The sequence below is a fragment of the Tenrec ecaudatus genome, chromosome 2 (genome assembly GCF_050624435.1).
Source record: "Tenrec ecaudatus isolate mTenEca1 chromosome 2, mTenEca1.hap1, whole genome shotgun sequence".
NCBI lineage: Eukaryota > Metazoa > Chordata > Mammalia > Afrosoricida > Tenrecidae > Tenrec > Tenrec ecaudatus.
This window is the reverse complement of record NC_134531.1, coordinates 254911213-254928518: the sequence shown is the minus strand read 5'-3', so window position 1 is coordinate 254928518 and position 17306 is coordinate 254911213. Positions and strand designations below refer to the sequence as shown.

General features: G+C 38.3%; 1 protein-coding gene and 1 pseudogene across 1 annotated transcript in view; one reads left to right on the top strand and one right to left on the bottom strand.

Annotated features, from left to right (window-relative positions):
* The window catches only part of EPHA6 (EPH receptor A6), a 1136602-nt gene that overhangs the window by 102976 nt on the left and 1016320 nt on the right, over positions 1-17306 (top strand). The window contains 1 exon segment of the mRNA XM_075543438.1: positions 1114-1178. Coding sequence (XP_075399553.1) covers positions 1114-1178 — 65 coding nt within the window.
* LOC142439012 (ubiquitin-conjugating enzyme E2 K pseudogene) lies at positions 9511-10182 on the bottom strand (annotated as a pseudogene).

Genomic DNA, 17306 nt, shown 5'->3' with positions numbered 1-17306 from the left:
TGTTTCTCTTAGTTGTCCCTAGTCTGCTTGATGCATGGGCACTTGGGGATGTTATTTTGAAAAGAAGGAACTGTTGAATCCTGGGATGGATATGTATATGAGGTAGCTCTAAACATTCTTGAATGATGGTAATGAAACCAATGGAATTTTTTCATAAGCTTTTTGAAGTCCCCCCTTAGTTGCTAGAAACACTACTGAAACCTTCCCCCACTGATTACAATTTACCCTTCTGGCTTTCATTTCTATCCCACTCTTTCAAACACAATCCTCAGCCCTAGTTTACACCCTAACCACTGAGATCCAATTTAGTAACATCTCAGTTACTTGATAGTATTTCTTCTGAAATTAAAAACTGATTTTTGCCATATCTGGTTGGAGATACATACACTCACTAGCCCAGCTCGAATTAGATATCTTGTATGAAGTCTTCATAGATCTCTTCTCTCAAAGCTAAGCTAATTGCTAGAGTATTATTTTAGATTTCATCAAACTGTGATCTAGTTATTTATCTTCCTTTTGTAACTTTTGACTTGATTATTAGCGAAATGGAGCCCAGGTAAACGACACTTAGTTTTTACTAATTTGTTTACTTGTAGTAACTTTACTATGTAGGATGTAGAATATTAACCGTGTTTTAGCAGACATTACATTTATTCAAATACACTTTTGTCATAACATAAAGGTATTTAATAGGGGGAAAGCTTTAATATATTTTTATTTCTTCAACATGATATTAGAAATAGACTATATACAAAATGAAGAAAATAAAGTTGGCTATTATATCAATGAAAATATACTACTAGAAGTGACTATTAATTTTATATTTTCTAGTTTATATGCTATTTCTTTGTTAAATACAATTCTACACATTTAAGAAATTAGCTGGTAACTACTTTATATATTTTATTGACATTATGTAATATTATTAAACATTAGATATTAATATTATTATGTATATAAATATTTTGGCTAAATAATGCTAGAAGTAATGCACCTTATTAAAGATAATGAAATTAGTAAATAGTAAAGATAGTTGATTCTAATGATCTAAATAACGAACTTTTGTTTTGTATCAATCAAGAAATTCATGCAAGTTTTCTTATTTAATTCCAGTTGTATTGCTTGATACAACAACTGTGCTCGGAGAGCTAGGATGGAAAACATATCCATTAAATGGGGTAAGTTTAAATGTTTTTTTTATTGTACATGGCCATTAAATGGGGTAAGTTTAAATGTGTTTTTTTTATTGTCCTGCTTGTTAGAATATTAGGACCTATTACAATAGTGAAAGGAGCAGTAGACCTTTGACTCTATTGGGGATGAATTTTGACATATAATTTAAGTCCCAAAAGTTAAAGTACAATTTAAACTGGTGAGCAATGTAAATTACATTTAAATTAAAAATACTTGTCTTCTATTTTAGTAAGTAGTAGCTAACATAGTACTTATATGTGTAGTGTTGCCAAAAAAGTTGATTACTCAGCTCCTGACCAAAAGATTGATGGTTCAAATCCATTCAGCAGCTCCCTTGGACAAAGCTCTGACAACTTTCTCTACAAAGATTACAGCCTAAAATACTCTAAGGGGAAGTTATGCTGCATTACATTAGTAGCTCTGAGTTGAAAATGACTCTAAAATACCTAACAACAATTGTAATACTAACTAGAACACGCACCATATAAATATTTATGTAAATTCACGGTGCTTTACTCTGTACACATGTACTAATTTTGGTAATTTCAACAAATATTAGGTGATTATAACAAAAATTAGTTGTGCAAATCTTAATAATTTGAGTTTTACTAGAAAATGAATCCAATAAACAGGCATGTATTTTTTGAACCTAAAGAATACATTGTGAATGGGCTTTCCATAGTTCAGAGCAGCTGTTTCTGAAAGACTGATCAAGCTATATAATTTATATATGACAGTTTTTAGTAATATCATTTTAGTTACATGGTATTCTTGAATTTTTATCTCTTTTGCTGTGATTATAATGTTTATATTATAGTCTATTCCTAGACACACACGCTCAGTCCATAATGAAAGCATAGGCTAGCTTATGAAGTCTCTCGCTTTGAGTTTTGTCTATTCAAACAAAATTTGTTTTATATTATGTGATTTTATTTTCCTAGGTTTTTTTAACCCAATAAAATGTTTTTATCACATCATTCTTTTGACTCATGTTCTTTTAAAAATTGTGATTATTTGATTATTTGATGTTTATTGTCATATTTGAATTAAAGAGAACATGAGTATTACTCTCAGTTATGAAGTAGAAAATGCTCATCTCAACTGCTTTCCTGAAAGGAAGGAAACTCCTTCCCAGCACAGATGTACAAGGTGTTTGGATAGTCTTTCCTCAGTGTACAGCGGAACTGACAAGAACCTAAGCTACGATGAAATCATTTAGAAATATGATTTTTCTACTCTGTGAAAAAGGAGACTATATTATCTGTGATTATATAGTTCAACAAAGATCACGTAAACCTCCCGTGATGAGACACCGAGATGCACAGTCACAAACAAACCGACTGAAGTCTTTCTAATGACATGGACATTATAAAATATTATCACAAGATGATGAACATATTTTATTAAATATAAGGTGTAGTTATATGAATGAAGCAAAGCATAAGTGAACCCAAGGGAGCACTGACACATAGATTATATAAATAACTTTCTCAACAATCTGTAACTTCAGTGCTGCTCTCGTGATGTCTAGATAATTGCTAAGAATGAAACTTTAATTAATTCTCTTTATGGATGAAAACAAGCAAGAAAATTATCAGTAAGGATGGGGAACTCTGACAAAAGACTACCCCAATAAAATAAAATAAAATAATATATAGGTTTAAGTAATTGTAGAGCTACAGAAAGTATTTTTCCTATTTATTTTTTAAAAATCATTTTATTGAAACTCATACATCAATTGCGTAAAGCACACTTATACACTCGTTGCCCTCATCATTCTCAAATTTCGTCTACAGCTTGGTTTCCTGGAATCAGCTCCTCATTTTCCTTTATTCCCTCCCCCTCCTTCCCCCCTCCCCCCTCTCTCATGATCCCTTAATAATTCATTAATTTTTGTTTTATCTTATCTTACACTGTCATGCATCTCCCTTCACCCACTTTTCGGTTGCCCATTCCCCAGAGAGCAGGTTATATGTAGATCCCCGTGATCAGTTCCCCCTTTCTACCTCCACTTCCCTCCCGGTGTCGCCACTCTCACCGCTGGTCCTGAGGGGTTCATCTGTCCTAGGTTCCCTGTGTTTCCAGATCCCAACTGTACCGCTGTGCATCCTCTGGTCTAACCAGGTTTGCAAGGTAGAATTGGGATCATGATAGTTGGGGGGAGGAAGCGTTTAAGAACTAGAGGAAGGTTGATTAACGTTTATATATACCTATATTAAATTATTATGATATGTATTTAGTATTGTGGGACATTTCCTGGTTCTCAAGTTTTTGTTGCTGTCAGTGTTAGGAGCCATGTGGTTAGTTCTGACTCAGAGCTGCCCTGTGTACACCGGAAGTAACACTGCCTGGTCAGGCACCATCCTCGCAATTGTCATGCGTCAGTGAGTCCCTATGTCCATCCAGCTCAATGAGGGCCTTTCCATTTTACATCGACCCACTGCTTTACCAAGCACGATGTCCTTTGCCTGGGCATCATGATAGCATGCCCGGAGCCCCGCAGACAGAGTTTTGCCGTACTTACTCCTAAACAGCGTACCGGCTATACGCCCCCAAGACGGACTTGGGTGTTCTTTGGCAGCCCCGCAAATGCAGTATTGTTCAACACCGCATAGTTTAAGGACATGCGCTCTTCTTCGGTCTCTTCCTTATTCGTTGTCCGACTTGCACATTCAGACGAGAGGACGGAAGGTGGTCAGCTCATCTTAGTCCCCCAAATGACCTCGTTGCTCCTTACTGTTTTACAGCGACCTTGGCAGCAGATGTGCCCACTGCGAATCCAAATAAAATACAACCCTGAACGACTTCAATCTATTGGTTATTTATCATGACTGAATTTATTGAAACTTTTGTGAGGGTTTTTGTTTTCCCAACTTTGATTTGTAGTCTATACTGAAGGCTGCGCTCTTTGAACTTCATCAGCAAGTGAGTCAGGTCCTGCTTTTGACCTGGCAGACTCTGTCATCTCTACACAGCAGGTTGTTAATAAACCTTCTTCCAATGCGGTCAGCATGTGCTTTCTCACATCGTTCAGCTTCTCAGGTGTTTTCTAAGCATGCAGATTGGGCAGTGCTAATTTCAATGGCTCTCTTTAACAGTTTCCCCTCCCCCCAAAATACACTAATAATTTTTATAGCTACATCGTGGGTATAAAAAGAAAAGCAGGTTATATATTTGGTAGTTTTATGAAGTATATGTCTTAGGAATCACTTTGTATTTATCTTTCTATAAAGATTAAGCAAAGAAATACACTTGAAGTCATACGATGTCCTTTATAAAAATAGGTAATTTAATAAATTCTTCTCTAAATTTGCTTAAGTTAAAATAGATGGCTGTTCAACAGGAGTATCCTGCTGTTGCCGCTCTGGGTGGTGTGTGTTGTGGACTCACAGCAACACGAGATGCCAGAGGGAGACTGCTTTATGGGATCTTCTAGGCTGCAATCTTCCTGCGAGCAGAGCCACAGGCCTCTTCTGCTGAGCAGCTGGGGTGTTGGAGCCAATCACCTTTTGGGAGCCGCCCAGTGGTTAACCCTTGAACCCTGTCACGAAAGTAGGCATTGACAAAACAACTATGGACAAAATGATGGTTAGTAATTTCTGTAGGAGGCAAGAATCTCTGGTTAGAGAAAATGGAAAAGAAATAAGTAGTCTTAAGAAAAATATTTGGGACTTGCAATATGAACACAGAATACATTCGTGTTTTAAAATTTTTTCTTTGATTTCATTATAAATTTTTGTTTTGTTATTTTTCAAATAACTACTGAAATTCAGTTCTAATACCATAAAATTCAGTAATTTGAATACATTAAAAAGAGGTGTGTAGTTATCCTTGATTTTATTGTGTGTGTGCGAAAAAATTAAATGTACTTATTTGAAGGCTACCTGGTGGTGCAGTGGGTTAAGCTCTGGGCCGCTAATGAGAAGGGCAGCAGTTCAAACCACCCAGTCTCCTTTGAGTGGACACTGTCTGCTCCTGGAAATAGTCACGTTCTTGGCAGCCCTAAGAAGCAGCTCTGCTCTGTCCCGTAGGGTCCCTATGAGTGGGAATCTGCTCCATGGCAGTGGGGGGTGTCGCTGAATTAAAGTCTGTAGAAGTATCTAAGCAGACCGCTATTCTAAGTCCCTCTGGACCAACTCTTTGCTTTCGTCAGCGTTTTCTACACAATAATCTTTCGTATTATGAAGGCCAAAGGAAATTGAATTCTGCTGGTGTTTAGTAATATTTTGTCTAATTAATAAAGTGAGGCGTTATTTCTGGTAAGGGGATATTGTGCTGGGTGGAGGTAAGCATGTCAGGGCTGCCTTACACACTTGCATAAGGTGTAAAAGAGAAGGTAGAACAAGGGAGTGGCTTGAGCAGAGTCCCGGGAATATTACTTGTGTTCATTTAGTATTGGGAATTTGAGTGTCGTTGGTCTGGCTAGAGTTCAGACGAGTGGAGGGGTATTTGTGAGGAAAAAAGCTGTAATCGTCAACTGAAGCCAGATTGTGGGAGATTTAGTATTTCAGTCACTAAATTATCTAGATAATGCATCTCTCAGCCCCAGGTGGTAAAAGCAAAAACTATCAGGATTCAGTTAAGTAACAAAAGGTTATTGAAATGTCCTTCACTTGAATGAAACAAAGGAATATGTCCTTGGGAAACCATGAGCCCTGATTCATTTGGAAGTATGGATGTACCACATGAACTTATGGATATATTGAAAGGTGACATTAGACAACTATATTTGTGTGGCGATTGAAGCTTCACTTTAGAAGATACTGGCTGCATCAATTTTTTATGAATTGATGGTAAAAGTTCTTATGTTATCACTGTGCTCTCACGTTCTCCTGTCAACTTCGTGTCTGTATAATTGGAAACTCCTACAAATCTATCATGTAAGTGTCTCTTCCATCCTTATCTGTCAATACAATATAGTAAGATAAATTATAATCATCTAGGAGAATACCTGATAGTTTGCCGTGATAATGAAAGAAAGTTGCATGCATAAAATATTTGACATAGCTGTAAAGAAGTGGTGACGTGCTCACAAGTAATGTAAATATAGCCATGTAGTTAGGCTTTTCTATTAACAAAGAGCTAGTAAATCCCAAATCTTGCTCCATACAAAATATAAGAACCCATGTAAATATTGAAAATCTCTTCCAGAGATCTAGTTGTGTTTAAAAAAGAAATATTGACATTTTTAATAATAATGAGACGCAAAGAAGCATAACATAATCTGCTTGCTACAGTAATTTTGTAAAAACGAAAGAATTAAAATATAGGAGTCTAAGTTTGCTCTAAGGGATCCTGGTGGTGCTGTGTGTGGTTACTTCCAACCCAGCAGCCACTCTGGGAGAAAGAGGAGCTGGTCTTCCTCGGTAAGGAGTTTGATCTCAAGACCCTCGGCAGCAGCCTACTCCCTCTTACAGGCTCAATGTGAGGGAAAGACTTGGAAGCAGTGGACTGGGCTTGGTTTGGGGATTATTTTTGTGTTTTGAAAATGTTATGAAAAAAAATTATATATAATTTGTTGAATAATCTTAAACTTCTGTGTTTATCCTTTTCCTTTGGGATTTCTCTCTTTTTTTCAATGTCTGCATATGACATTGTAAATTGGAGTAAAATACAATGATAATAAGAAGACTTAAATTTAGCTTTGATAATTAATATCTATAAAACTCATTATGGACCAGCCCCCATTCAGTGCCACATAGCTGGGTACATGCTAAATAGGGGGTTCTAGGTTTAATAAGTCACTGTTAATAGTCAGGAAAAAAAGATTTTGTAATTTATTTTTAAAAAGAATATAATGATACAAAAGTTCTGTTTACTTTTGAATTTAATAGTCACATTTGTTATCTCTTAAAGTTTAATAATGAGGATTTTGTATCTTGATTGACACATGTAAGTAATTGAACACATTTGTGTTTGTTATCTACTTACTGTTTATAAAGGGTAATTACATCGATCTGAATAAAATTTAATTGCTAAAATGCAATATTTAATAATGATAAGTCTATAGAATATTATTTACTTTATACTTCAAGTTGCAAATAATTAATATTAATGGAAGGAATTTACTTTTAACTATATCCTCAATTTACAGAGAGGAAAAATTTATATTAATTTACTTTAATCATTGTCATACAGTCATGTGGCACAAAGTGTCCATTTGGACAATAGCTGACCCTATATATATCATGGTCCCTTAAGTTTATATTAGAGTTTAGAAATCCCTGTTCTCTGATGTAGTGAATACAATAGCATTTCTCTGGCAGTGTGTGCATTTCATGTCTCTTGTATTCTAAAAGATTTCACTGGCAGGTTAATAATCCTACAGTATATCTATATAGATAGATAGATAGATAGATAGATAGATAGATAGATAGATAGATAGATAGATAGATAGATAGATAGATAGATAGAAAAATAGATAGATAGATAGATAGATAGATAGATAGATAGATAGATAGATAGATATCTTATGACCTTGATAGTCAGAGGCTATACCTATATTACTAGCTTACGTATGAACCGCACATACTAAATTTCTATCTAAAACTCTTAACAGTGTATGCCTTAGTAGTCTCAGGCAGTAGCATCCAAGCTCATATACCACATGATGTCACTGGAATATTCTCGTGGTAACTTTCATTTTAATTGCTTTTTAATTACTACCATGAAATGCATCAATGCCTCATGCCTCCACAACATAGATAAACTCTGCTAGTTTTCATGGAGCAGGGGGCAAAGATGTATTGATTTGAAGTGAAACAAAATTAAATGATCAAAAAGAGGAAAATCAGTGACTATTATTATTGTTCATGATTCAGGCATGTCAAACTGGATGATCATAAAGACCCTTAAAAAACAAAGGAAAAGATGATGTCTAAATTGTTGAAAGATTGGCTTTGCTGAAAGCTACAAAACTAATGACAATGTACGAGGTGTCTGCTTCGGACAGAGAGAATTGCTTATGTCATGTATTAAGGACTGAACTCAAAAGCAAATCTCCCTTAAGCATATTGCTGATCACTTAGAAGTCAAGAAACTTCTTTGAGCTGCTTAAGTAAAAACAGGACCACACTATGATAGGGTATTTGCACATCTAAATTTTATAATGGCCTATTTCACACAGCATATTATGAGTTTTAAGTGATATATGACTGTATATTGAGCAAGAAAAGAAAAGATTTCCTTGTGCTATGTATTCTTTTTCCATTGTTCTCTTTTAATTAACTGTTGTTATTGTTAATTACTGTCATGTCAGTTCTAACTCATAGCGACCCATTTACCACAAACCACCATAGTACCTGGCCCTGCAGCCTCCTTGCAGTTGCAAAGCATGAGCCCACTAGAGAAGTCATTGTGTCAGTTCGTACAGTTGAGGAACGTTCTTTTTTCTCTGTCCTGCTGCTGTGCCAAGTATAACGTCCTTCTCCAGGACCGATCTCTCCTGAGAGCAGGTGCTTAGTACAAGACATGCCGTTTTACATCCTTGCTTCCATGGGGCATTCTGGCTATATTTCTGCCAAGAGATAATAGAGTAGTTTTGTTGTTCTGGCGGTACGTGGTAACTTGAACATTCTGCTCCAATACAATAATTTATTTTCTTTGATTCTTCTCTGGTCTGACTTATTTTTTAACTACTAAGAAGTAGTTAAGTTTTAAAACCTCAGTATACACACACACACACACACACACACACTTGTGTATGATGGAACCTATCTTTATAACATAATATAGTGTACATTAATCACTCCAATATTCAAAACTGAATTTCCTTTTCCATTTTGGAATGATTTTTAATAAAAACTAGGAAAAATTAATATTAAGAGATAAATTGCCTATTGAATACTGGGTTTAATTATTGGTCAGTGGTTAAAACAAGAATATGTAAAACTTCATTTATAATAAATGGTGAATATTGACTTCATGTATTACATGAAATATACCTAGTGTGCTTTGACTGAGATGAGCATTGGAGCTTGGGTCATATAAGAGTTATGAAAGCTATTTTGTTTTCATTCTTAAACATGATGAATTGATCTAAAAGTAAACAACCTGAAATAATTTGAAAAATGGGTATGCTGTCTAAAGAATTTATTTTTTCTTTTGAAATTTTGCACAGATGTTCGATTAGCTTTATTTACAGAGCAGGTTGGTTTGTTTGGTTATTGCTTTCAGGCTCTGATGATGCCTACATCTCATCATTCGGCAAGAATGTCGGGTTAAAGGAAATCACTGCAGCATTCTAAAAACAGACGTCGATGCTCCTCAACACAGGGCAAGCTTGATATCTCCGCAGCTCTCCTGGGGCTCAGTTCCTCAGCAGTACCCACAATCCCATGGTTGTGAAGGCAAGGCCCCTATTACTGCATTCCTATCAAAGCGCAAAGCACCTAGGTTTTCTGGTTGTTGCATTCTGGACTAGAAACGGGTGGTCCAGCACACACATGTGCCCAGAGTCGAGTGGTCTGTTTGAACAGGCGTTTGTTTGTACTAATTTGCTGCTACCACAGCTTGTGGATCATCTGGTTCTGCAGCTGCCAAAGGTGCCGGCAACGGCAATAATAACGGTACAACGAGTCACTGCTGCTGCCCATTGAGCTTTCAAAATATCTAAACAAATAGCTCCCGTGATGGAGCTGATATCAGGCTGTCTTATTTTAGTGATGAACTGGACCTTAGGGGGATTTAATGGCTGCATTTCTGGTATTTTTATCTCTGGTTGGCATCTTCCTCCTTTATAGGGTGTGTCTGGAGGCACTGTTATTGCCCCTCTCATTCTGTGACGTTCTCATCGGCAAGATCGGCCTTAATTTTATTTTTCCCACCCACTTCCGCTCGCCACTGCTCAGCATGCGCCTTCTCCACCTCGGCGGCCGCGCCCCTCAACGTGGGATCCCCGCCACACCTAGCCACCCAAAAATCATATATATAAAGAACTGAGGAACTCGTGCTTAAATAAAAGTTATCATTCAATGTAGCAACTAACATTTTTAATAAGAGGCATGTATTAGAATTAAATTATATAAAAAGATATTCCATATTTTATAGCATACAACATCATAATATATTTTTAATTAAAAATCAAAGATCGAATGCATTAATTGTAGAGGATGGGCTACTACTACTAATTTATATTTTGTATTATAATTTCCATATTTGATATATTAAGGGCTATATGAAATATAGTCTAGACATTCATATTACATATTGGTTCATTTTAAAATACATCAAAATTATATGACTCATTTGTGTGTGTTTGAATATTGAAAATACATTTTAATGCTAATTTCTCTTCCTGAAACTGGATTGTTTTACTGTTTTCAAAAGTAACATCTGTGTGTTTTCTTCTAAGAAACTTCATAATTCTATATGCTATTTTTCTAAATATGCATCCAACTGCATTTAATCACAATGTTTCATGTTTCAATGAAACATTAGATTTTATGGATTAATCCATTGTTTGATAACTTACTGGATAAATTCAAGCTTAAACGTGTAGGCATAGCTCAACGTACTTTGCTTTGCTTTACTATACTTTGCAGATCAGCTTTTTAGAAATTGATGGTTTGCGGCACCTTTTGTCCAGTAAGTCTATTGGCACCGTTTTCCAGCAACACGTGTCTCCTTCATGACTCTATCGCCTCATGATAATTCTCACAGTGTTTCAAACTCTTCCATATTGTTTCACCTGCTCTGATGTGTACAGGGGCTTGGTCTCCCCAGCCAAAGAATGGACTGACTCATGCACCACACACAGAAAGCAAAGTTTATTTAGAAAGGAGAAAAAACACCTGATGCGATAGGTAGGGGTCCAAGTGAGTTGCCGCCAAAAGAGCTCTAATGTTTATATCAGATGTGGGATACTAGGCCAGTCTTGGCTTCAGGTTATGGTCAGACCAATCAAGGATCTGCTTGCATTCCTCAAATACAATCTTAAATCTACTCGCGCTCTGTCTATGCTTGAGTCTTGCATAGATATGGACGCAAGGAAGAAAGCAAGCAATGGGTCTGTACAGAGAGTCATAGGTTTGCTGATTTTGGACTTTAAAATCAGCCTCTAGGGGCCCAGTGCCTGCTGATTTAAGATTTTAAATTATCCTAGGCTGTGGAAGTCATTGCTCTAGACAGCCTGCTCTCCCAAATGCTTCTGTAAGATCTCTCACCAGGCTAGAGTTACCCATCGGTCCTTGGTTCTGCATGAGAAAGATTTCATGCCCAAGCTTGGCTCTTGATCCAAGTGAATTTAATGAGAGTTAAAAGACGTTTCAGGTTTTACACGGCACCCATTGGATTCCTTTCGACCATGCAACCTGGCAGAGACTGCTCAGCGTCACGCAACAATCTCCCTCCCTCGTTCTCCTCCAAAAAAAAGAAGACTTCTCTCCTCCTCGCTCCTGCTTTTTCAAGGATTCCAGGGGGAGGCGTGGTGAACGACCCCAGATCGACCCCATTGGCTGAATTGCAATCACCTGGCCCAGGTGGGCTGAACCAGGTTTAACGCCCACGCATGCCCACCGCAGGAAAACCTAGGACTGTGTTCTCATGCTTGGCTCTCTTGGGCATGAGTCAATGGACATCCCATCCCTGCCTATCTGCCTAACACTACCTGCCTGGCCTCTTCTCAAGGAGCTACTTGGAGTCGTTTCTCTGCCTGGGGCTCTCTCTTATCTCTCAATATCTTTGCATAGCTTTCATATGCACTAAGAAACTAAAAATCTGAGACTCACTATATAGAAATACTTAGTTTATCACCATAGACTGATCTGGAATCAAAGCCAGCCCTGCTCACCACTCTCAGGTACAAGAGGCTTGCACTGATGTATGCACATCTGGAAGTACCACTGTTCCGTTCCCTATGGCCAGAACGCCCATGCTGACTCCCTTTCTCAAGGACATCCAGCCACGTCTCCACTAAATCCCTGAGGTGCAAGAGACTCTAGGGAATGCCTAGGTAGGGCCTGAGTACTTCCTGAGGTGAAGGAGAAATGAGTTGATATGGACAAGCCCACTCACATCCAACACTGCCTCTCTGATAAGCAGTTGGTTCACATTTGTGGTTGGCCCAGCCCAGGCATGTCTACCATGTCTTCTTGAGGTGCAGTCCATCCATGCAAACCTGAGCAGGCTTTACTTTGCCCTCACCCCAACCCATATATATTGCCCAATGACTGCTCCTAACTTAGCAGGAGTTCAAACCTTGTCCAGACAAAACTCCCCACCCTAGCTGGGTGAAATTCTGCATCCTGTCTTGCCAGCCTTCCATAGCTAGCTGGCTGACAGTCCATGGCCAGCCGTTGTGACCTTCCTACTCCCCATGTCTCTGTCTTAATGAGATTACATTTCCTTCCCATCCTACTGACCACTGCCTGACCATGTCGATCTCTGCAATCCATTCCTGTACACACACACACCCCACACACATGTCCCTAAGCTATGTCCTGCACTTTAACGGTTGCATTAAATACTCATGGCAATGAAAAGGGAACACAGAATTCCTCAAGGGCTTGACTAAGCATTACCTGCTACCACTCAGTGAGAAAGGCCTTGTTAACTAACTACCAACCGATCCTTCAAGATAAATCATATGTACCTAATGTCTGAAGAGTTAAGTATGGTGTGTATCATACAACATGCCTTCCAGTGAGAAGAAAGCAGTCGACCCTAAACCCATACATAGAGTAGAAAACTCTAAGCCTTATAATCATTCACTGACCAATACTATGAAACAATGCAAAGGAAGATAAACAAAAAATAAAAATATAAAGCAAGCAATTCAGCTCTATGCATATCAAAACAAAAGCAAAACAACAAAAAGGCAAACAAACCAATAAAATATAGAAACAAATTGAACTTTAATGTGTCAAGGACAGCCAATAATGAAATATATGAAGAAATAAGATATGTTGGCTCAGGTAAGTGAACAAAATAAAGGCATGGAAATATTTGCTGAGGAGAAACATAACGTACCTGATACTGAAGTCAAGAGACTAGTAGACGGAAAGTATGCCTCGCTTGCCCTCCACCACATGCTCTGAGAAATAGGACACACATGATGGTTAGCATCTGCCTCAGCTGAGGTCTTTCTTTCATGATCATTCACAAGACACACAGAAACCTTCAGGTTTTGGGCCCATTTAGAGAGGTCTATCTACAGTACTCTCTGTTGTCATCTATTATAACCAATTTTCCAATCATGTATTGCCAAGTCTCTTGCCAAACCAATGGCCACAGCTAATGGATTAGCAAGCAATGGAACATTTTCCCATTTCTCTTTCCAGGCACTTCTCCAAATTCTGCCCTTCAGAAGGATTTCCCTTTGCCACTATCATTCCGTTGAGGTTCCAGAAAAGGATTGGAATGTTGTTGCTCTGAATTTTCAAAGGACACTTCCATATCATATTAGGCCACTTCATATCATAGTAGGCCTATGGAAACTTAGGCCTGAGTTTTCTCTTCCTTAGTTGATTACTCATAAAGAACTCCTCATGAGGCAATAGGTTCAGATTGGGAACGAGAGGTAATGTGAAAGGAGTGGACACCTTGGCCATTAGGTTACTTCTTCATACAATTTACTTTAGATTCTACTATAGGCAGATCTCGTCTATTCCATTTCCATTTAATGGGGGCGGGAGGGGGAACTGCTGTACACATCTGGCTTTATGTCACTATGGCTTATATAATAAAGTTCATCATGGGAAATTTAGGCCACATGGTGAATTGATGGCCCATGATCAAGCTGCCAATCTTTATTAAGGCCCGCTAGCAAGTCAAGAGTTATTTCTCAAAGGAGAATCATTATGTGTGGAGGATCACAATTCTAAGGGTATATACTATGATTTACAAATAGAGGATTGCCAAGCATTCGAAATAGCATCTCTACTTAGCATTGAGAGTCAAGCACCATTGGATCAGCAAGATCATACTGTCCAAGTGGAAGAGTGGCTTTCATGACAGGTCATATATGTTGTAGACCTTCAACTTGTCTGGGACTCACATACAACTAGCAGCTTTGTGAGTTCTTAATGAATTAGCCAGAGGAGCACACCCACAGGAAAGCTAGGTTGCCTATCAAATCAAAAGAGACTCGTCAGGTATTTTATCACCTTTCTAGTTGTGGAAGTGTCCAGATGCAATAACACATCCTTCATTGCAGTAGAAATATCTTGACACAGCACACACCCACGGGTTTCCTAGATAGTTCACTGAGGTGTAAAGTATCTGCTTTTTTTGTTTCAAATTAATTTTCCACCGACTATAGTGTAAATATGTTATAAATAAGAATACTGCCATTGATACTTCTTCTTTACTGGGAGACATAGTTAGGTTAAAACATAATATCTTATCATTTGATTTCTCTTTTGACCCATTTTAAAGCTGCTTCAGTTAAAATTTAAGAAAAAAGAATTGAAAGGGAAAGACATGTGGATTACATCCCTGGTGAATCCCTTCTGACTATGGACAGGGATGTAAACTGCCTTACTCTCAGGCATAATGCTTTGGAAAGTTGATTGTTGAAAATGCAGCTATGTTAAAATTTAGCACCCTATGATTTGATCTCCCTTATAATTCATTTAAGTTAGTTTTCATATTTTCTGCTTTCTTTTTTGAGTTTTTTTATTAAGTTCTTTCTCTTTTATTTTGTTATTGCTGTTAGTTTTGTTTTTCATAATATATATGATGAGGGGCAAATAGATCTATGTACATGTATTTATAGGTTTAGCATTAAGGAAACAGATGACGGTGGGCCCCTACTCAAGTACTCCCTCAACACAATAACACTTTGGCAGTTTGAAATGCTCACCTTCTTGGCTCGATCACTAAAGACATTGGTGCACAAGTAAATGTGGTAAAGAAAGCTGATGGTGCCCGGCTATCAAAAGATATAGCGTCTGGGGTCTTAAAAGCTTGAAGATAAACAGGTGGCCATCTAGCTGAGAAACAACAAAACCCACATGGAAGAAGCACACCAGCCTGCCCCAACATGATCACTTAAGACAAAGCGGGTGCATAAGCAAATGTGGTGAAGAAAGCTGATAGTGCCTGGCTATCAAAAGATATAGAGTCTGGGGTCCTATAGGCTTGAAGATAAACAAACAGCCATCTAATTGAGAAACAACAAAGCCCACATGGAAGAAGCACACCAGTCTTTGAGATCATGAGGTGTCCAAGAGATCAGGCATCAGGCATCAAAGACCCCCCAGAAGTCATAGCATTGTGAAAGAGGGGGAGTGTGGAGTAGGGACTCAGGGCTCATCTGTGGGCAATTGGACATCCCCTTCCAGAAGGGCCATGGAGAGGAGATGAGCCAGTCAGGGTGCAGTGTAGCAATGATGAAACATATAATTTTCTTCTAGTTCTTGAATGCTTCCTCCACCTCCCCTCCCCATTATCAAGATCCCAATTCTATCTTATAAATCCCGCTGGACTGGATGATGTACAGTGGTACAGATAGGAAATGGGAACACAGGTAATCCAGGACAAATGAACCCATCCGGACCAGTGGTGAGAGTGGCGATTTCGGGAGGGTGGAGGGAAGGTGAGGGAGAAAGGGGGAACAGATTACAAGGATCTTCATATAACCCCCCAGGATCTACATATAACCTCCACTCAGTGGAGAAGTGGGTGAAGGGAGACATCGGGCAGTGTAAGATTTAACAAATAATAATAATTTATAAATATCAAGGAATTATGGGGGATTGGGCAGCAGAGAGGCAGGGGAATAAATGAGGCGCTGATACCAAGGGCTCAAGTAGAAAGCAAATACTTTGAGAATGATGAGGGCAACAATTGTACAAATGTGCTTGACACAATGGATATGTGTATGGATTGTGATAAGAGTTGTATGAGTCCCCAATAAAATGATTAAAAACGATTGTTCTGTAAATAAAATCCAGGATAGCTAAATCTATAGAGGCAGTAAGTGGATTAATGGTTCTTGGAGATATGTAGGGGAGCTTGGAGAAAAATACGGAGCTAGTAAACAATGAGCGCCAAAAGGAAGAAAATGTTCGAAAACTGATGCAGTGAAAATGATACAGCTCTTCTTGTTGTGACTGAACTATTGAATTGCACATGAGATATGCCGCGAAAACTGCTGAGAAAAAAAGGTAGAAATAATACACAAATATTGTACCAAAAGAACTAGTTGACATTCAGCCATTTCAAGAGGTAGGGTATAATAAAGAACCAATGATGCTTAAGGAAATTTAGGCTACACTGAAAGCATTAGCCAAGAAGAAGGCTCCAGGAATTGATGGAGTACCAAGAGAAATGCTCCAACAAGTGAAGAAAGCGCTTGAAACACGTTGATTTCTATGCCAGCAGATTTGGGACAGCTTCCTCGCCCACGCACTGGAAGAGATCCATATTTGTATGTATTCCAAAGACAAGCAACCCAGCATAACGTGCAAACTGTGGAACAATATCACTGAGATCATATGCAAGTAACACTCTGTAGTTCATCCAACAATGATTTCAGCAGTACATTGACAGGAGTTGCCAGAGGTTCAGGCCAGATTTGGAAGAGAATGTGGAACAAGAGATATCTTTGCTAACATGCGATGAGTCTTGGCTTAAGGCAGAGAATACCAGAAAGATATTCACTTGTATTTTATTGACTTTGTTGCTGTTGTTGTTACTAGATGCCTTGAGTTGTTTCTTACCCACAGTAACACTATGTACAACAGAAGGAAACACTGCTAGATCCTGCATCAGCCATCCGCACAACTGTTCTGTCCTTGAGCCCACTGATGCAGCCACTGTGTCAATCCATCTCCTTGTGGGTCTGTCTATTGCTGTCCCTCTAATGTACCAAGCATGCAGCCCCGACAACATATCCAGAATACATGGGATAAAGTCACACCACACTTGCCTCTAAGGAGCATTCTGGCTTTACTTCTGCCAAGACAGATTTGTTTCTCCTTTTGGCAGCCCATGGGACTGCCAGTGATCTTTGCCTTATTGATGATGCAAAGATTTTCCACTGTGAGAATCAGAACAACCTGGGTAGCCTTGCGAATAATTGGAATTTCCAAGGATTTAATTGTGGTCATGTAGAACTCTTCTATGAACCGAAAGGCAGTGGGGGAAATGGAACAAGGAAATGCTGCCTG